The sequence below is a fragment of the Leopardus geoffroyi genome, chromosome C3 (genome assembly GCF_018350155.1).
Source record: "Leopardus geoffroyi isolate Oge1 chromosome C3, O.geoffroyi_Oge1_pat1.0, whole genome shotgun sequence".
NCBI classification, from domain to species: domain Eukaryota; kingdom Metazoa; phylum Chordata; class Mammalia; order Carnivora; family Felidae; genus Leopardus; species Leopardus geoffroyi.
Window position 1 is genome coordinate 12449037 of NC_059338.1, and position 22780 is coordinate 12471816.

Sequence of the window (22780 nt, forward strand, 5' to 3'; positions counted from 1 at the left end):
ATTTCTGTCCCTGACTTCCAGCCCGAGGCCACCAGGGACTCACCTGTGGTTGGACCAGTGGGCTCCATGCTCGATGTGGAGAGGACTGTATACCCTGGGGGAACCGTGCAGCATTTCAGCAAGAGGGTGTCCCCCAGGACTTAGTATCGCATCTGGGCTTGTGTCAGGTGATTTGGAGGAAGATTCAAGGAAATGGGGCTTCATCCGGGATAGGATGCTGCCAGCATTATCCCAATGGGGATAATTCTGCGACGGGGTCCTTTTTTTTTTTTTTAAATTGAAGTATAATTGTACTACAACTACATGTTAGTTTCAGGCGTACAACGTAACAATTCAATATTTGTGTGTGTTGCAAAATGATCACCTCAAATCTAGGTATCATCGCTCACCCCACATCGTTACAAAATCTTTTGCTCTTGCGATGAGAACTTTTAAGATCTGCTCTCTCAACAACCTCCAAATATGCACTATAGCATTATTAACCCCAGTCACCCTGCAGTGCATGACATCCCCAGGACTCATGTATTTTACAACCGGACATTTGTACCTTCTGACCCCTTTTACCTGTTTTGCCCCTCCCCAGACCTCTGCCTCTGGCAACCACCAATCTGTTCCCTGTGTGACTGGGTATTTTAATAAATCCTACCTATAAGGTGGCAGGAATAAAGCAAGGCTCACGCTTTAATTGGTAAACAACAACAACAACAACAACAACAACAACAAGCAGCAGTCACTCATAGTATCCAAGACTGGTATTTTTGTGCTTAGCAGAGTGCTTTTTTCCCTCTCATCTGTGTACAGACAAGAGCACAGAGTGGACCCTTCTCTGTTTGTTTGTGTTCCCGTCTTTATTTTTTGTCATTTCTGGAGTGTAGTTGGCATAAGTGTCCTGAGGTTTCGGGGGTACCGCATGGTGATTCGAGAGTCTGCACATTATTCGGTGCCCACCGCAGCAAGGCCAGTGCATCTGGTGCTGGTTTTCTGAGAGACCGTGCTCACCAGAAGAACCTTCTGGCTTTGCGTTGAGTTCCAACGCAGTCCTTGGCAATACCACGGCTGAACTCTAGGTGCCGTTTTCTAGATATCAAGGGGCCTCCTGTCTCTTATATTTTTGATACTTAATGTATTTGTGTGCTTTAATGAAGCAGGCTGTGAGCATTTAAATTCCGATTAAAAGGCTACTTTGAAGCTGTGTGACCCTGAGCCAGTTACCTCCTCTTGGAACATCAGTATCCTTCTACAGGAGGTATGATATCTCCTGTTGGGGTGTTGGGAAAATTACACGAGATCATGCACGTTCCTGGCAAAGAGTCTGTGATTTCAGAATGTCGTCTGTTTTTGTTGAGTCCCTCTGTGTATGTCTGCCTCCGTGACTGTCCATCTGAGGACATGAATCAAATGCACTCACTCTCTCATTTTGCCTCATTTTATCAGCTGGCATCACGGGACTATTAAAAAAACCCTTTAAATATCATAATTAGGAGACATGCGGATGCCTACGTTTATTTCTTCTTTGTAGGCATACACAGGAAATACTCTCATGTCACTGTAGCCACCAGAGGCAGAGGTTTGAGGATGGACAAAATAGGTAAAAGGGGTCAAAAGGTACAAATGACCGCCATGACAGTCTCAAATAATAAGTACTAGAGAGAGTCTGGCTAATGTGAGTGAGGTCACATGACTTGTGAGTGGCCAGACTATTATCCAAATACCTGGGTGTCTGTCAACCATCAGTAGATATTTGTTGAATGAATGAATGAATGAATGAATGAATGAAAATAAACGGTGAAATGTCGTTTCACCTCATGGTCTATCACGCAGGTATTATCTGTCCTTTGACACAAACATTCAAACGAGGCTCCGTTGTACAGATTAGAATTCTCCCTCCAGTGTTCCGTGAAAAGAATGCACTGGCGAGATATCTGTGGTTTCCAAGAGTCAACAGGTTTGGGGGAGCAGATCTCCTATCTTCTGTGTCCAGTGCCTGGGGGTAGGGCTGTCCCACCCACATCCTCTGCCGGTCATTTCAGCTGAAACAGATGTTTTGAGACCCATTGCTCATTTGATAAGATAGGGTCCTTTGCTACTTTGGGGTTCTTGATGTCTCTTGTTCCTCCTTATCCCTTGCCTCCCTTTTTTTGTTTTGTGTTGTTTTGAGGAGTAATACAGGGTTTATGGAATCAGATTTTTCTATTTACAACGGAGATCACATCTACATACCATTTAGCTACTCTGCCCGGGTACATCCATCCTAATGAATTTAGATTTATGATGAACGGGCTGAATCAGACAAAAACACGTACACACGCTAATCGGTTTAAAACAGCGTGCATCCATTATACTCCTCTTGTATGGCCAGCTCTGATTAAAAACCAGTGGTTTTGAAAATCAGTTGATTTTGAAAAGAACCAAGATACATAATGTATGATTCTAAAATCTATTTTAGCCACTTTGTACAGTTGCTATCTATCAGACCACAGTAGGTGTTTTTCAAAAAGACACTGATGAGGGGCACCATCTAGTGTTAACTTTGACCACAACCAGCTTCTTCCCTCTCCTCCCCCAAACTTTTGGCCAAGGGTTCTCCATTGTGAAGACTGACTTTACTCTTTTTGCTTTAGAACACTGAAAAATTACTGAATGGTACTAAAACAAACAAACAAAAAATACAGATACACGTCAAGTAGTTGAGATAATTTCAAACCTCCAAAGAAAGCATGCTTAATAAAATATGTCTTCACACCCTATGTTTTGTTCTTCAACTTGCTCTTTTAAATTAGCAATATATTCTGGCTGTCTTTCCAAGTCAAGACATAAAAGATTCACTCTACTTTTATTAATAGCTCGATAGTATTCTATCATGACCATAGACCATAGCAACTTAAATATCTACTCTCTTATTGATGAATTTTACTTCCTTTAGAAAATCATACGGACTTTAACCTAAGTTCCATTGGCATTACTCTACCACTATATGGGTATTACATGTGTGTGAATTTGGAATTAATGTCACTACAATGTTTCTACTTTTTTCACCCCCGATAATTTTTTTATAATGAGTGTGTGATACTTATATAACATCAGAGAAAAGTTATTTAAAGTAGTCATTTGTTTCAAAAGTATTTTGCTTAGTTCTGAATTTCAGTGGAACCTATTGTTAATGCTACGCCATCTAATATTTGATTACGTGTCTCATCTCTTCAAATAGATAGTATGTTCCTTGAGTACATGGATGACATCTTTTTTAAAGTTAAAAAAAAAATTTTTTTTTTTTTAGTGTTTATTTACGTTTGAGAGAGAGACACACACAGAGCATGAGTGGGGGGGGTGGGGCGGGAAGAGAGGGACAGAGACACAGAATCCCAAGCTGGCTCCAGGCTCTGAGCTGTCAGCACAGAGCCCCATGCGGGGCTCAAACTCAGGAACCTCGAGATCATGACCTGAGCCGAAGTCAGACGCCCAACTGACTGAGCCACCCAGGTGCCCCTGGATTACATCTTATTAACAACAACATTGACTCAACATTTCTATGTGCCAGGTACTTGACTTCCATATATGGTCTCATGTAATCTTCGTAAAACTCCTGCAAAGTCAGTTCACTCTTTTAGTAGTGAGGAAAATCAAACTCAGAGAGTTGAAATGATACACTTATTTCAGTTGAGGTGGGGGTGGGTTTCGAACCAAGGTCTCTTTGACTCCAATGCCTGGCTGTTTTCACTATCTTGAGCTGTTTCCTACTTCAGAATCCACTGCAGCATTTGGCGCAAGGTTGGACACACAATATGCGCGTAATTACAACTTGTTGGCTTAAAAATGTGGAAGACAATACTTCCTGTAAAGATATACCCCAGCCGCCATGGTCTCCTCAAAGGCCAAGTCTATACAACAGGACCTGACCACATGCGTCTCCACTAAGAATTCCTTTCATTACGGCATTAGCGACTCAATTCTCTTCAGCACGTTAGACTTGAGATATCACGACATGGAAGGAGAAGAGGCAACTGGGGAAAGGGTATAGTGGCTTTTGGAAACAAGAACATTCGCTGTAAGACAGAGAGTGTAGCTCAGTAGATCAGAACAAATGACTACTATGGAGCCTTGGTTATTGATATTGCAATGGCTTGTATGTAAGTTTCTACTCCTGAAACCAATATCACACTATATGTTAACTAACTAGGATTTAAATTAAAATTTGGAAAAAAAAGAAAAAAAAATAACTTCACAATCACATTACAATATAAACATTTTCCCCCGAACTTAATGTAGTTCAGTCATAAAAGTGGTTTGTGGCATGGGTGGTCAGACTATGAAAGCATATACAAAGAAGATGGAATTTATTCTGGAAAATATCATTTCCCAATCTGGTAAAGGACCTCAAACATCCAGTATTTTTTGAAGAAATGTTAAATTACATTCTGTTTGTTCTTTGGCCCTCAATCTCAGTTCTCCTGTTAAAAAGAAAACAAAGCAAAGCAAAACAAAGCAAAACAAAACAAAACAAAACAAACTTGAGGCTAAACAATCTTAGTATAAATCCCCATTTCATCCTAAAACTCTAATGTAAGGTGGGAGGCTGGAGTTCTATCCAGTTTATAGGTGGAAAAACGGACTGAAATAGTAAAAGCTCTTACATAAAATTTCACAGCATCAGACTTTGGGGAATAGTAGAAATTTTGCATTGTATTAGGATCCCTCAAGCATTCCTTAATCTTTTAAGTTCTTAACAGGACCTAGAAGTTCTAGACTTATTTTTCTGGGGTTTGTGAAATACCTTGAAATGTGGATGGGTAGGTCTACAGAAATGCACATATTTAATCTATTTAACACATCTTTTATCATATAGTTCTATGTTCTTCCTTCCCTTATTCCTCTCTTCCTCCTCTCTCCCTGTCTCTTTCCCTTTCTTTCTTCCTTTCTTTCTCTCCCTCCCTCCCTCCCTCCCTCCCTTCTTCCCTCATTCCTTCTCTCACTCTCTTTCTTTTTCTTTTTTCTTTTCTTTTCTTTTCTTTTCTTTTCTTTTCTTTTCTTTTCTTTTCTTTTCTTTTCTTTTCTTTATAGATAGGAAACAGTGTGGGGTGGGGACATATTCCTAAAGTAGGACCTAGGTATGGAAATGATTTTAGGTGATACATGGACAAACATCTTTTCTTTGTTTTTTTTTTTTTTTTTTTTTTTTTAACGTTTATTTATTTTTGAGACAGAGAGAGACAGAGCATGAACGGGGGAGGGGCAGAGAGAGAGGGAGACACAGAATTGGAAGCAGGCTCCAGGCTCTGAGCCATCAGCCCAGAGCCCGACGCGGGGCTCGAACTCACGGACCGCGAGATCGTGACCTGAGCTGAAGTCTGACGCTTAACCGACTGAGCCACCCAGGTGCCCCTTTTCTTTGACTATTATGTATTTATTTTAACGTTTATTGAAGTATAACTATCACATGAAACTTATAATATCACAGTTGTGCTATGAAATCTCTCCTTTAATACATTTGCCTAAGTAGCAAAAGCCCAATTTAAAGAAAATTCTGAGGGGCACCTAGGTGGCTCAGTTGGTTAAATGTCCGACTCTTGATTTCAGCTCAGGTCATGATCTCATGGTTGTGGGACTGAGCCCCACGTTGGGCTCTGTACTGACAGCGTGGAGCCTGCTTGGGATTCTCTCTCTCCCTCTCTCTCTGCCCCTCCCCTGCTCATGCGTGTGTTCTCTCTCAAAAGAAATAAACTTTTTTTGAAAAATAAAGGAAATTATGAAATAATACTAGCTAACTTTGATTAAGGACTGGCTTTAGTACTTTAACATGTATTAGTTCATTTAATCCTTAAAACAGCCCTATGAGGTGGGTGCTATTACTCACCCCCCCCACCCCCCATTTTAAATATGAGGAAACATCCATAGGTCATGTCAGTTACCTAAAGTCACAAAGCTGGTAAGAGGCAGCACCAGGATTGAAACTTAGGTACACTGCCTTCAGGACTGTGTCCTAACCACTGAACTGTACTGCCTCTAAAGAAATAATAGAGTATATGGTATAAAATTTTGGCAAAAACTCATGAACATGGCGTTTGAATGACTCAAGTTTAGGAGGTTGTCATGTGATGGAAAACATAAAGGGTTTGGAGTCAGCCAAAACTCAAATGCGAGATTCGTTATTGATCATTTACATATCTCTGGACACATCACTAAACCTTTATCCAAATGATAGAGAAAACGTAAAAGGTCCATCATACTGTAAGTTTTAGCACATATTAATTCTCTCCCCTCTCAGTGATTCTCAGCTCTCTCATTTGCAAAACATCAGGACCGGGGAATATTGAGAGTATTAGAAAAATTAACGGTTATCAAGGCACAGTAGGTGTCTATAAAAAACTACCTGTCTTCCTGGGGCACCCGGGTGACTCAATCAGCATGTTTCATCAAGTGAGGTTCTTGACCTGCAAGATGTAACCGCGGGGAGAGCCAACTTTGGTTCAAAATGGGAAATGCCTGCAGCAGCATTCGTGTGGTAAAATATTTCCAGATTTTACAACTTTGAACCCATTATCCCGTAAGGAATTGTAATGGCTCCAGACTGTTTACCCAAGTGATTACAATGGCGTTTGGTAAAGATAGGGCCGCCTTATTCTTCGCAAATAATTAAACCTCTGTGACTAATACAAGGGCAATTGCATTTTAAGGAAAAATAGTGATTTTCTAAGCATTTAGAAAATAGATGCCCTGATATCATAACTGGAAATGAAGTTTCTTTTTTTTTTTTTTCAACGTTTATTTATTTTTGGGACAGAGAGAGACAGAGCATGAACGGGGGAGGGGCAGAGAGAGAGGGAGACACAGAATCGGAAACAGGCTCCAGGCTCTGAGCCATCAGCCCAGAGCCTGACGCGGGGCTCGAACTCCCGGACCGCGAGATCGTGACCTGGCTGAAGTCGGACGCTTAACCGACTGCGCCACCCAGGCACCCCTGGAAATGAAGTTTCATGCCTTTTGGTTGAAAGGGTTTTTTAAGTCCTCCCTCTCCCTTCATGAATGTATATATTTTAAATTTTTTTAACGTTTATTTATTTTTGAGAGACAGAGATAGAGCGCGAGCGGGGAAGGGGCAGAGAGAGAGGGAGACAGAGAAACCAAAGTGGGCTCCAGGCTCTGAGTTGTCAGCACAGAGCCTGACGTGGGCTCGAACTCACGGACCATGAAATCATGACCTGAGCCAAAGTCGGCCTGACCGACTAAGCCACACAGGCGCCCCTACTTAAAAAAAGATTATAATATCTCATTCTTCTTTTCTTCCTCTGTACTGTAGGGAAAAGCAGAGTCTGGGTCTAAAACTCTACATTCAAATCCCTGTTCTTTCATTTAAGATCTTGGGTAATTCATGAAACCGTCTGGACCTGAGTTTCTTATCAGTAAAGTGAGGGGAGGGTAACGATGCCTGCCCCACTTGCCTTATGGGGTTACGGTGGGTGTTGTCGTGTAAGATGATAGATGGGTAATAGATGTGAAAGTGTTTTGAAAACTATGAAATGCCATAAAATGCAAGGTATTCTATTATCCCCTGTCTTCTAATCAGACCCCGGATCATTTTCCCCTTCCAAGCTCCACGTGCTTTTCCTATCTCCTCCCTAAAGCTTAACTCCAAAACAGTACAAAAGTGGGATACCGTGAGACCCTGCTTGTCCAGTTTAAGCCTTGATGGCCACTGAAGAACAGTCATTTGTTTGCTTGTTTTTGTTTTGTTTTGCAAACCCAAAATGAAATCTCATTCATTTGGGGGAAAGCTAGTGAAAATAGGAGGGGGTAAACAAGGAGCAATTAAAAATACCAAGACTATTTTATGTTTCTCCATGAAAGCAAGAATTTTAAGTGCCTACCGTGTGTGCTCACCTAGACATTAGATGAGATATGAAGGAAGCTTTTGATGGATCTTTAGTTCAGCATGCGTCTGGGTTTGTGATGCTCCAAATGCATAAGGAAAGGCACTCTTACCTGGGGGTTCACAGCTTCTTCAGAGGTCTACAGATGGGTTGTCAGAGGGCCCTTGGAATCACATGTCAAGCTTTGGACATATGTGCATGTGTCAACTTTCTGTAGTGAGTGCCCAAAGCTTTCATTAGGGCTTCAAATGATGTGTGATATCAATCAATCAATCATTCAATCAATCAGTCTTCTGAACTGAGACAGAGAACACAGCTACAATGCAGATAGTCAGACTGAAAGATTCATGGCAGGTGGATCATTATGTGAACTTAGAAAAGACTTTTCAAAAGAAATGACTGAGGAGTGCCTGGGTGGCTCAGTCGGTTAAGCATCTGACCCAGTTTCGGCTCAGGTCATGATCTGGCTCTTGGTTTTGGCTCAGGTCACGATCTCACGGTTCATAGGTTCGAGCCCTGCATCGGGCTCTGGGCTGACAGGAGCCTGCTTGGTATTTTGTGTCCCTCTCTCTCTGCCACTCCCTTGCTCACTCGCTCTCTCTCTCTCTCTCTTTCTCTCTCTCTCAAAAATAAATAAATAAACATTAAAAAAAAAAGAAAAAGAAAAAGAAAAAGAATGACTGCGTCAGGCCCTAAGCTAAGACAAGTTTCTGCTGGGTCTGCTCATATGGGTAGATAAGATTAATGTATTAAGTATAGCAAACCATTATAGTAAAAAGTTCTAACATCTGGTACTTCACTAGTTGTGAAAGCTTTAGAAAATCACAATAGTCATAAATCCTAATTTAACTGTTTGATCTAGTAATCAGGCTTCAGTTTCAATACATTTTGAAAGTTCCCTGAAGAAAATGTGAAGTACAATCAAACTTATATCATTAGGGGGAAGGAAAAAAAAAAGAGTAAATGTGAAAATGGCGTTAGTGGAATCTTTGGTCACGTGATCCCTCTACCTCCTTTCTGTCAATTCACTGTTTAACTAAGGTCTTTTTCTATGGATTCCACATTCTCAACTGCTGCCTCAGCAAACACGTTTGTTGAGTCCCTATTCTGTGGATGGTTCCATGCATAGAATTTAAAAGTTGTCACTCATCACGTACTTATCTGACTGGGGAATCAGGAGGCAAAGGGAGCAGTGGAAAGAGGTCAGGAAGCCCTCCCTCCATGCAGGGTTCAAATCCCACCTGTGAAACTTTGTCCTTGGGAGACACTGGGGAAATCCCTTAATCAAACTTAGAACCCCCACCTCCTGAAAACAATGGGAATTTGGTTTCTTCCTTCACCTGTTGAAAATATTTAATCTCATTTTTGGCTGGTCTAATTGGCAATTAATCTAAGTCTACTGAGTCTGCAGATTCTAGAGTGGGAATGTCTTGTTATCAAATAAGTGACTCAAATGTTCCTGCCATTTTAGAGGCAGCGGGGATAGTTTGAGGCTATAATAGTGAGTGGAGGCTCCCTGGAGGGGTGACTTTAGCCAAGTGTTGAGTATAGGGCAGGACTGGCATGGTAAATAGAGTAATCTCATTTTCTAAAGTTGGAGAGTATTATCATTTTTAAAGTGTGTGTGAAACGAACTCTTCAAAGCTAATGCAGATGTGGTCACCAGCTTAGCCCAAGTCAAATGATTATACATTCTAAATTGGTATTAATTAATCAGTGATGGATTTTTCCCCTTTCTCTTAAAAAAAGACATAACATAATGAAAATATTCCCATTTAGAGAATTATCTATGCAAGACATTGAGCCATTACCAAAATCTTTTAAGACAATTCTGGGGGGCCTGGGTGGCTCAGTCGGTTAAGCATCGGACTCTTGATTTCGGCTCAGGTCATGATCTCAGAGTTCATGGGTTTGAATCCTGAGTAGGGGCTGTGCTGTCCCTCTGTGTTGTCAGTGCAGAGACTGCTTGGGATTTTTTCTCTTCCTCTTTCTCTCCCTCTCTCTCTGCCCATCTTCACCCACTCTCTCTCTCTCTCTCAAAATAAAGAAACTTAAAAAAAGACCACATTGTGGGGTTAACAATTTGATGCTAATAGTAAATCTGAATAGAACATTGTAGTGTGCAAAATACTCTTGAACAAAGTATAAATTATTGGCATAAGCTATCATGTATACAAGACAAAGTATGACCTATAGTAGAGGGTGAGAAATCACTATTCACCTTTTTGTAGATACACGAAAAGTTACAGAGAAATTCAATGACCTGACTGCAGGTCATTGATGAGTTAGACTCTTTCCTCAGTCTCTACACCCGATGTGGGGCTCAGACTCATGACCCCAAGACCAAGCATCACATGCTTTTCCGACTGAGCCAGCTAGACACCCACTTCTTGTTTTTCAGTTTATGCTTTCACGTGGTTGTGCAGTGGTTTTCACTCCATGAATGGCTCCAAATCTTATCTCCACACACTTCACTATTTTCCTAAGCTCAAGAGATCTGCTCTTAACTGCCTGCTAAACATTCCCGTGTGGAGACCCTATCAGCACCTCAAACTCAACATGTTAAAAACAAACTCATTATCCCTTGTGCCAAATCATCTCTTCTTCCCGATCTCCGTAACTCTGTTGATAACGTCACCACCCCCAACTCACCTAGGCACCACAATAACACAAGGTCTCGTGTCATGAGAACTTCAGGTTGCTTTACTTATGTTGTTTCCATAATCTTAGCCGAACCTGCAAAGTAGGGTGTTTGATTTCACTGCTCCTCCTTTTCTGCATTCCTAGTTGACGATTGGTGTCAAACAGGCCTGGCTCCCAATAACAGCTCCTCAACCGATTAATTGTGGGGACCTTGGGAAGGTGACTTTATCTCAGTTCTCCTGGTATGTAAAATGGGAATAAGAATATCCATTTGCTTAGGAGGAAAAACATCTTGAGGTCAGAAAGGAGTAAAGAGCAGGTGAATTGGTAGCAGAGGGAAAGTACATTGAAAGTGTCCCCTTCTGGTGGTCTCTTTCACTCAGAAGTGGGATGCTTTTGAGAAGATGTAGCTTCGAGGTGGGGCCAGAGGAAGGTAGCGAACATTTACACAGCTGCTCTGAAGGACGAAACGGCTGGGAGTGATCCCAGAGGGAAGACTCAAAGAGGTCAAAGAGGAGGACCAGTGTGCACAGGGAATGAGGGATGAATGTCTAGGAGTGGGAAATGGAAGTTTACGATTGCAGAAGTGGGACAGTTCCTGGTGAAAAGTGGTCCCAAGAGTGGATGGCTGTTGTGGAACACAGGTGAAAGTCTTTGAGGTCAAAGAATTGGAGCACAGCCTGCCGGATGGGTAATCCGCTTGTACAGTGGAATTTACCGGGATGATGGCAAGATTAGAAGGTGAACAGGTGGCAAAGTTAAAAAAAACAACAACGGTGAGGGCAGAGACTGGGAGACGATGAAAAGGTGGCATTACTGAAACGTGAGGATGCTCTGCTGCCTGTTCTACCTCTATTCTTCCAGATGTTTGTCCCGCACAAAGCATCCAGAGCTGTCTCTGCAAAGAACACATCTGATCATGCCATTTTCTGCCTCAGCACCCATCACGTTGTTTCCATGGTCTACATCTCTTTCTTGCCTCTGTGCACTTATCTGCTCCCGTTGTCTCTCGACTGGAATGACTTGGCTTCCCTTTCCGCCAGACGCTGTACGAAGCTGACACACAGATCCCCCAGCCGGAGGTGCTGTTCCTCCCTGGACTCCTGTAGTGCCTTATTTCAATCTCCCTTCTGGCCTCTGTGACATGTGTCTTGTTTTACAATGTCTGCTTCGTGCAACCGATCTCAATGGCGCACCATTTTTGAGTGCAAGGCCATTTGTTGGCATTTGGCAATATGATTGCTGTGTATACTTTATTTGTAAAATAACATTTTTATGAATGTGTTCATTGTAGAAAACTTGGAAACCACCGAAAAGCACAGCTTCTCACACAGACACACAAAAAAGAAATACAAATCCTTAGTCATTATAGCGTTTAGAGATAAGACTGCTCACATATTAATATGCGAGCTTCCAATTGAAGGCTTACATTATAATACGTTCATGGTCATATCACCTCAATCCCTGGCTACCAATTGGAGTCATTTGGGGAGCTTTTATGTCTGGGCCTCATCCTTAAAGATTCGTATTTATTTGGTCTTAAGTGGGGCCTGAGTAAGCTCTCTGTATGTATAACAATAATCATAATACTTCTTGAGGGTTATTGTTCCAAGCAATTTACAAGTACTGTCATTGAGTCCTCCAAATGATCACATGAAGCTGATATTCTTATTACGTATCCCCTTTACTCTTACCTTTAGTTGCAAAAACTAAAAACCAGTGACATAAGTAATTTGCCCCAAACAAGTGTTAAATGGCAGAGCAGGAAATAGACCCAGACATTCAGGCACCAAAGCCTACTCATAAGTATATAACCTGGATTAACAGGTACATAACAGATATACACAAATTATGTATATTTCTAAATCAAAACAATGTCATTCTTAAAATGGATGTGTTTTTTGCTCGCTTTGTGGGTATTTAGATGGCCTTAATTTCTTGTCATTTTATTTTTTTTTAATTTTTTTTTTTTTTACTTTTTTTAAATTTATTTTTCAGACAGAGAGAGACAGGGGGGAGAGTCAGAGAGAGACGGAGACACAGAATCTGAAACAGGCTCCAGGCTCTGAGCTGTCAGCACAGAGCCTGATGCGGGGCTCGAACTCACGGACTGCGAGATCATGACCTGAGCCGAAGTCGGATGCCCAACCAACTGAGCCACTCAGGCGCCCCAATTCCTTGTCATTTTAATTGCGTGGTGAAATTTAGCAGGGATTAAGTCAGCCAAATCATGGTTTTGTGCATTTTATCAGATGTTTGAACTTGTCTTAACTCCGGTCTTATAATCTCCTGAATGGAAGCCTTGTATTTGTTTTGAGAAAAATTTCTGTGAATTTTGTGTTTGGGGCTAAAGGTTTTGCTTTGGCTACCTACCCAGACACTAAAGTTCTTCTCGTGTGGTGTTGCTGGAGACTCCACAGCTTATCTTTTATAGCATATATCTGATTTTTCTAAAGTCCCAGAAGGCTCTCAAGACATCCGACATTCAGCTCCATTCCCTTGCTCTTGAAATTAGCACCTAAAGACGAAATAAATCAATTCGAGAATGTAATCTGCCTGCTGAAGCAGATTATGATCTAAGCACCAATTTCCTTCTTTTAGGGGCATTTCCCAAACTAGAAATCAAAATTTGTCCCACTCAGTACTATGTAACAATTGGTTTATAATCTTCCACATCGATGATCCAATTATCAGCTGTGAAAATAGATTTTTCCTAAGATTGTTCATAACGCTCTTGTATTTGGTAAAGTAACATGTAAAAAGATAGGAAAGGAAACACGAATTTAAGGTTTTCAAAGTCTTAGGAAATTCAAGTCAGTTGCCTGGAATTTGAGACTGTTAACTTAAATTTCACCAGAAAGTATCTGTCCAATCAAGAACATGGCAGAGATTTCCAGTTACCTCTCAGTATCCATTCTCCTCTCTCTCCTCACTACTAGAACCCAGAGGGTTAGCTGGCCACACAGATACTCAGAATAAAGTCCACATTCCTATTCTTCCTCGCAACTTGGCGTGGCCTTGTGACGGGTCTGGAAAATGTAATGTATATCGAAGTAGGGTGGCAAATCCTTCCCCCTTCCTTCTGGCTGGCTGGCATGTCGATGCAGTGGAACAGAGGAAGGGGGTAAAGAAATGTGGCCGTTCCATAATCAACAAACAATAGCTATTCTAATTGTATGTGCTAAGAGCCTCTTTTCCCACTTGGGGCTTACCTTTTCACTCTCTGAATGAGGTCTTTTGCTAAAAAGATGTTCTTAATTTCAATGTTATTCAATTTGTCAGTGTTCCCTCTTTTATACAGTTGCTATTCAAGTAGCCTTTTCCCACCTCAAGATCTCAAAGACTCTCTTATGGTATTTTCAAAAGACTGCTTTACAATTCACATTTAGGTATGCAGTTCTCCTGGAATTAGTATAGGTATATGTGGTGAGGCTGGGGTTAAGTGTTATTCATTTTCCAACATGGCTAATCAATTGACTCTGTACCATTTATTGGACATCAGATACCCCAGTGCTCTTACACTGGTCACCTTTGTCATAGATCAAGTGTTCATGTACACGTAGGTCTGTTTCATTACTCTGTCCTTTTATATTGGTCTCTCCTTTCATCCGTGTAGTGGTGCCACACTGTCTTAATTGCTATAGCTTTATAATAAGACTTTGTATCAGCTACAGAATTCTAGGTCAGCAGTCAGTTTCTTTTAGAATTTCAATATATTATTCCTTTGTCGTTTGTCTTTTGCTGTTTCTGTTGAAATATCAGCTGTTGTTCTACTCTTTTGAAGACAATCTTTTTTTCCTTTTCTTTTTCCTCTCGTCTTCAAAAATTCCTCTTGAGATATTCTCATTATCTATTACTCGAATATAAAACATATGGGTGTAGTTTTTTTTTTTTTTAACCTCTTTTTCTTTACCGGAAGAAAGAGGATCTTTGTCTCTCTCCTCAGTCCCTTGAGCATTAACCAGTCTTCTGCTTGTATAGAGCAGTTAATAGTATGACTCAAAAGAATTATTCTCACCCTGGCTAAAAAGACTTCATTGGAGGGACTCTCAGAGACTTGGCTGAAAAAGCTCCAGCTGCCTGGGTAACTGAGAAATGCAGGAGCAGAATCTCCGTTTTCAATCACTTCCCAGGGCGGGCTTTTTTTAGTTCAGGAAGAGCGGGAATGCACTGTGATTCTTAAAGAAACTTGGTGCAGTTTCGATTCATGATTACAGATTTACAAGACACCCGTCTCTTTGCCACGTGTATTTCCTTAGAGGAAAAAAGATGAGTAGACACAGTGATCTGTTTCACTCGAGATAGCAGGACACATTAAAAACAAGGGCAACCAAATGATACAGACTGCATGAAGTTGGCCAGGGATCTTTTTATTGCCTCCTAATGTATCCGTTCCTATTCTTGGTTTACTTAGCAAGGGTGTGGCCCCGACTTTTTGGTTGCAGGGAGTTAGCTGTTATTATAACCCTAGACAACTCTATAAGGGTTGCGACAAAAACTGAATGTCACTTTCATAGACTTTTAGAATGACTCCTTGGTGAGGAAGAAAAGGTTTAATCTGGGTTCATAAAATTGCTCCTGGATACTATAATAAATTTTCACCACTATTATAGGACCTGCTTTGAATTCTAGTTTATTCCAGCAAATAAGAGATAATCAGTACATATTTTTTAAATAAATTAATGAATGACCTTCTATTCTCATGTGATACTTTTCAAATAAACATTATTTCAGCCTATTATTTGACAGCGGAATATACTTTTCCATTTTGACCATTTATTGGCAGATACCTCATGCCTTGAAAAACCCTAATTTGGATTTTTTTCCCATAACAGGTGAATAAGATAACACAAAAAATTTACATTCTTTAACAACAAGCATAATTTGTTAATAAGATGTTAGAATCAAGCATCTTTATTTTTATTTATTTATTTATTTATTTCCCAACGTTTTTATTTATTTTTGGGACAGAGAGAGACAGAGCATGAACGGGGGAGGGGCAGAGAGAGAGGGAGACACAGAATCGGAAACAGGCTCCAGGCTCTGAGCCATCAGCCCAGAGCCCGACGCGGGGCTCGAACTCACGGACCGCGAGATCGTGACCTGGCTGAAGTCGGACGCTTAACCGACTGCGCCACCCAGGCGCCCCAAGCATCTTTATTTTTGATCACAAATTAATAGTCATCCTATCTCCATTGCAGTGGCTGGTCACATAAAAAACACAAATACAGATGAGTTAGTACTTGACAGCCTGCCATGATAAGACTTAAACAGGTAAATCAGTTGCAAAGGGAAAAAAGCGAGATTCGAAATAAAAGTTGGAGTTCCAAGTTGTTGCCTTCTGCCACAATAAGGTATTAAAGATGAATGACCACAGAAGGAGAGCTGGGATACCCAGCATCAACAAAATTGGGAGAATAAAACTACCACTTTGATGAGATTAAAGGCAAATTCATGAAAAGCATGTAATCATGTAAAAAATAACGAGCACATATTCATTCTCGTTTGACAGATGAGAACAATTGGTGGCCCCTGCTCTTGACCGTGATGCTACAGTGCCTCTCCAGAGATGGCAAGCAAGGATATCAAATGCTGTTTATCCTCAAATATCAAATGAAGCCCAGCTTTCACAGTTATGCTTTGAAAAAAAAAATTACAACACTGTTGTCATTGCTGAAAGAGTCTTTCTTATTATCCTTATTTCTAGAGGCAGAGAGGATTCAGGAGATAATGCCAGTAAAATACTGTTAGCTTGTTATAGTTTAAACACAGAGAGGCCATTATTATTGATGAGTTTTAGCAGCTAGTCTATACTGTAAATACACACAGAAAAGTGCGTGTAAAAAGTCCAATAAAAAACCGGCATCAGACACAGAGAGAACCAAACCCCTTCTGCCACCAAAAAAACCCATACAAAAGGCACAAAGTTCATGGGCATGCACTTTTTGCTACATTATTGATTAGGCTATGCTGTTTGATTTTTTTTTTCTGTCAAAGATCAGCTAGAGTAATGGCTATGAAGAATTATCAGATGCAATACAAATAATTTTATGTTAGTTTTATTCCAAAAAGACTACAAAAAGGCTTCAAGTGATAGACGGAAGTCTTGGTTATTAGATTACCTAATGTTTCAGAATACAGACAATTTCCATTTAGCTCTAACTAGTTCCTGGACACATTTAATTTTTTTTTTATATGACATAATTTAATTCACTCATAAAATAGTAAGGATGCAGATGCCATTAAAAAGTTACCCCAAAATAACAAATATTATAAATAAGGCAGACATTTCATTATTTTAGAATATCAGAGAAAATGAATATATTATATATGGTAACTGATTACACAGTAAGATAACTGATACCAATGCAATATTATTTAGAGATTTACTTAAAAACAAATGTTTATTTTGAGAGAGACAGAGAGAGGGAAAGAGAGAATCCCAAGCAGTTTGCACACTCAGCGTGGAACCCCATACGGGGCGCAGTCCTTTGAACCGTGAGATCATGACCTGAGCTGAAATCAAAGGTCAGATGTTCAACCGACTGAGGCACCCCAGACGCCCCTAGATATTTACTTTTGATTTGCAAAATGGCCAAGAACATCAACCAAACATTTTGATACAGTGGCTAAAGGAAAAGAAATCCCTGATAGTAGCAACGGCTTGTGGGAGAATTACATTTAACAGATGAACTTTTTACTTCCAAATTTCCTGCTGACAATAATCTTGTTACATTTCTTAAAACCTTTAGTGTATACGGGGTTGCCTGGAGGCTAAGGATTTTAAGAAGACAGTTTTCAATATGTAGTTATAAATATGACACTCACTAATAAGTGTGCAACTTGAAACGTTTTTAAAATGAAACATTCATTTGATTGCCAAACTTACAATGTAGTCAGTGACTTAATTTTCTCTTGTAAAATCAAGAACACATTTGGTCACAATAAGATTACAGGTTAAATATTATTTAACTTGTGCGCATTTATTTATTTTCTCAATATCAATTATCATATCTGCACCATGATAACTTTACATCAAACTAGCATTTAGATGACATAAACTTTAGGAGTTCAGTACTTTTTCCTATGTGTATAAAATGGAATAGAAACAAGTTGAAGAATATAAAATTCAGTGTCTTTTTCCTAAACCTTCTAAAATCCTGTTTATTTTCTTGGGAATCTATTACCTCCCATTAGGAATCTCATGTCATCCAGAAGAAGTTAGCATGATCTTAAAGGCTAAACATATTTAACCCTAAAATCAGGAATGATCAGGAATTCAGGAATGATCAGTTGTAATAAGCTTGGTGAAACAAAAGTATCAACACCTCTCCATTTCCCCTTCAGGGTAATTCTCTATTTATTTATTCCTGAGGTGTTAAATTTATATACCCTACAAACTTGAATGGGACCCTTTAAAAAATTTTTTTAGCACATTCTTTTTTCATTTAATGTTTTTGAGTTGTGTAGTGGGGCTGTACTAGCTTTTATTCTGAAAATGCTTTAGTCGAAATTAAATGACTTTCCAGTTACGGCTGAACAGCTCAACATTTTGACCTGTGAACATCTCTCACCAGCTTACCTAGGTGGTTAGAGTGCAATGAAATATTCCTATTTCTTGACTATTTTTTGATCTTGGAAAAAAGCGCATCTGAAAAGCTATTTAGTAATTTGACAAAAAAAAATAATCTTTCTGATATGATTATAGTTTTGTTTGTAACCTTTAATGAAAACATATTTGTAACATGATCCTTGAGTATATTAATTTATCCACCCAATGAAGAGTTAATGCTTTTCAAATTGTCAAGAAAAAAAGACTCTTTATTATCAAATGTTAACTTTTCAAACGTTAGCCTTTAGTAAATAAAATATTTCTGTATTTTAAATATTCTAAATATTTAGAAACTTGAAATTCCTTGAGCTACAAAGAAAAATTCCCCCCCCCCCCCCAAACTGGCTGAGCAGACAATTTTGAAGAGCTTATTCTTTAATTAAACCCAGCCTAGGATTAGGTCCTGTGTGTGAGCTAAGGTCCTGCTTTCTCTTTTACAGGTGTGTCAAGATTTTTACCCAAGCAAAATCAGGATTTCCAAAGTCGCCTTTCAAAGGAATAGGCTGTGTTTAATGCATGTCTAAATAGAGCTCTAATTTGTCCAAACAGCCATTCATGTTTATCAATGCCTACGTGTAAAAACAAAGAAAGAGAAAATTTGGAAAAATAACGAATTAGCAATTAGCTTAATAATTTTTTGATATGGATAAATTTAGTATGCAGCAGTTTACAACGAGCTAAGTTTCTAGAATAAAGAAAACACACCAGAGGAGATTTGAAAATCAATATTAAAAACTGTCCAAGATCTTCTCAGATTTTAAATTGAATAAGACTTCCCCCACCTCCACTAAATTATTTTCTAAGAAATCATTTTTCTGGAGGTTTGCTAACCTGTTGTTTTAAAAGTTTACTTCTCTGTATATTACACTTACTGATATTTGTTAAATACCTATTTTCATCTTCATCAACTTGAAACATCCTGTGAATTTCACCCAATTCACATTGTAAGAAACATGTATATTATGCCCATATTTTATCTCTAGTTTCCTTAAGACTAAAGATAAAATATAGACATTTAAGTTCATTTCTCTCACTCCAGGAGACACTCACTATTCCTTCCTCTTTCCCTCTGAATTTATACCCTATTTTGCTCTATATTATTTGCAACTTTCTGCTATGACACGTAATGTTGTACACTAATCACATTGTCTCTAAAAGTTTAGTTTTGTAAGATGATAATTGATCTGCCGAGTTCTCTGCTTCCTTGATTTACGGCGATTGGTGGTTGTATTCCTATTGGCCCTACCTCAGTTTGCCTATTTCATTTACTTTGGAGATAGTCTATGAGTCTTCTGGCATTGATTTAACCATTTTTCTGTCTTCCAGGAAAGGGACTCCCCCTCATTTAAGCATCAACCCTGAAAATTAGCTTTTAGTTTCAGAAGGTCTGTATTTTATGTGTTCTGTGTACATTTGCATTTTTTTTTTTTTTTTGGTAGGACCAGGAACAATGAAAACAGGAAAGGTTGAGGAATGAACACCATGGTCATCCATTACCAGACACTTTGAAAAGGAGAACAATCACCACAAATGCAATGAAGAGACTATTTGCTTTTTTGGTAAAAAAAAAAAAAAAAAAAGCACTTTTTTTTTCATGTAAATTTGATGTACTTGCGGCATTTAGTTAAAAGCAAAAGAAACAATCACTTTTTGTTTGGAGGACAGAGAATGTGTATCTACAGATAGAGGGGGAATCCTACTGAAGCTACAGGGATGTTTTGAGTAAATTCTTATTTGTTGCATATTTTTTTGGCATCGGTGGCCTGAGATACTGTCTACCATTGCTTGAGAAAGTAACCTGTTGAACACCTATCTAAAAATAAACATCTTTGAAATTTTTTTTTGAGACAGAGAGACAGAGCATGAACGGGGGAGGAGCAGAGAGAGAGGGAGACAATCAGAAGCAGGCTCCAGGCTCTGAGCCATCCGCCCAGAGCCCGACACGGGGCTCGAACTCACGGACCGCGAGATCGTGACCTGAGCTGAAGTCGGACGCTTAACCGATTGAGCCACCCAGGCGCCCCAAACATCTTTGAAATTTTAAGGCAGTTCAGATTCATGTAAAATACTGCAACCAATCTTAAAAATGACCTTGTTTGCAACTGATGACTATGAAGGAAGAAAACCGTTAGCCTTATTGTTATTGTTATTATTATGCATTTTTATACTGGCTTTGCATATTACTCACCCTGTGGCCCAAAGAAAGTTTCTATAGGTCCTCTTGAATTGTATGAGTTTTTACAAAGCCTCTGTAGTTAGATATATTCACAGCAGCTGCAAAAAGTCGGTAAGTGCTGAGTGTAACTGCTGAGAAAAATTCTGTGCTTTTTCTTCCCAGGGTTACAACAGATTCTAGTGAGTTTTGGAAGTTATAGGCAGAACTTCACCAATGGCCTGGTAGCGCCCCCTTATGTCCAGGATCTAGGATATACAACAAATGATGCTTCAATCTTTTGACTATCAGCAGCAAAAATGGTTTTAACTTGCTGGGTCCTACTTGCTGTCCCCAAATACCCAGATCGAATAATCTCTTGTTTTCTTTCCAGCCTTCCCCAAATCTGTTTTTTGGAAGGCATTTGGTACACTGATTGACACTAGGATATAATTTGCTAAGATTTACTATGTTGCTCCCTCTGGGAGATTTACATTTTAATTGCAAACAATATTACAAAAAGAGGGGGGGGGTTCTGAAGTGTGGAATTTTGGAGATCACTGAGTGAATCAAAGGGCCAGAAGGTACAGAAGGGACTGAACTGGGATGAAGTGAATGAGGCCAAATTAGGCAAGGATGTGTCCAATTCTGTCTTTATTTAAAATTTTGACAGTTTGCTCTTCATGGATTTTTTGCATCAATTTTTGTTTTCAAAAATATTTCACAAGAAATATAAGTTATCTTGATTACTAAGTTTTTTTTACATCAGTTCTGCTCCCCGCCGCCCCAGTGCTTTATTTGCCTCACCCTGGTTCTGAACCACTCAGTAGGGAGTGGTCTATGGGGCCTGCCAGGCACTCCACCTTCCCGTTGAACTTGATGACCACAGTGAATGAGCAGTTTCGCTGTGTCTATCAGAAGTACGGTGTAAGGAAATTGAATCAAAACCTTGCCACCAATCCAGTGATATCAGAAGGGTTTAATGGGTTCATGCAAGAAGGGAGGAGCAGGTCCTTGAGTTCAAAGGATCATAAAATAATAAAGTCATATGACATTTGTGCTACTCTAATAAAAAAACAAAGAACCTGCCGTATTACGGTGTTATCTAAGGTCCTGGAACGATCTTTCGCTTTGTGTGGCCAAGTTTTCAGTAGTCATATTCTTAACATTTCAAATGCCTGGCATTTTCTGGTCGGATTAAATAGATGTAACCAGATTAGCAAAGGCATCTCCTAAAACCATAAGGTTTAATATTAACTTCCTCAAGAGCACAAAGGAGGGCTTCCCGTGGTTGCCAAGGCTCAGCGCAGCCTTCCAAGGTCAGCGTCTGAAACTTTTGAAATGTACTCTGAGCACTTTGGAGGCTGATGACAGGGAAGAATGGTTGAGCCGCGTTCAGCAGCCCTTAGGATCCAGAGGTGGTCTTTTCTTGAGTTGAACACATAATACATTTTGGTGGAGTTTGTTTTTTTTACACAGATCAAATTTTCCTGGTGTGAACAAAATAAGGAATCCAGAAAGCTTTTAATTGCAGCTGGGCAAGACGACAGGTCTAGAGAGAGGATGATCTTGATAAAAACCGAGAGTTTTAAATTCACCTAGGTCTTTGCGTTTATACCTGAAAATAGATCTCCACCTAATATAGATGTTCATTTCAACATGACTGGGACATCTTCATCACTGTGTTTACCAGGAGTTAAAATCTCGAGGGTCAGGGCCTAATAAATTTATTTAAAAGCTGCCTTGAACTCATGGTGGAAGAGATCTGCTATAAATAATAAACCAGTCATAGTTGTTTTTTTTTTTTTTTTCCAACCAATCTCATAGTTGACACAGGCTTAATTAACACCAGCGTTGGCAGTCAGGCATGTTCCTTATTTTCTACTTCCACAGAAGCCAAAGAAAAGAAATAATTTAGCATTATATTAGGAAATAACTTCCTGTCATTTTTATAAAAAGCATTATCATATATGAGAGGCTAGACTGTAATAGATATTGCTTTTCTTTATACCCTTTTCACAGGAAACATTTGTGTGTTTTAAAGGGTTCTTTTTGGATACATATGGTTTAAATATAGGTTTAATTTCATCTTTCTAAGCTTGAATCATCTATATTGTAATTGGATAGGAACTTGGCTAAAAATCTCTGTACTTTATTTAACAAGACTTTTGAATTAGTGTTTAAATTTTTTTTTAATGTTTATTTTTGAGAGAGAGAGAGAGAGAGAGAGAGAATGAGCAGGGGAGGGGCAGAGAGAGAGGGAGACCCAGAATCCAAAGCAGGCTCCAGGCTCTGAGCTGTCAGCACAGAACCCGATGCGAGGCTGGAACCCTGAGCTGAAGTCAGATGCTTAACCGACCAAGCCACCAGGCGCCCCTGAATTAGTGTTTTAAAATTGAGAGAACAGTTTGGTTTAAAGAGTCTTAGCTGCCACACAAACAGGCTCATAATAACCGTAAGTAATGATCAGAATGTATCATTAAAATGTGTCAATTAAGCATCTCCATT

At 39.6% G+C, this 22780-nt stretch overlaps 1 protein-coding gene across 1 annotated transcript in view; it reads left to right on the forward strand.

Annotated features, from left to right (window-relative positions):
* SLC30A10 (solute carrier family 30 member 10) overlaps positions 1–17475 on the forward strand; it is a 60628-nt gene extending 43153 nt beyond the window's left edge. The window contains exon 4 of the mRNA XM_045455742.1: positions 16021–17475. Coding sequence (XP_045311698.1) covers positions 16021–16259 — 239 coding nt within the window. The 3' untranslated portion in view covers positions 16260–17475. The remainder of the gene's footprint in view (positions 1–16020) is intronic.
* Positions 17476–22780: the final 5305 nt, after the last annotated feature.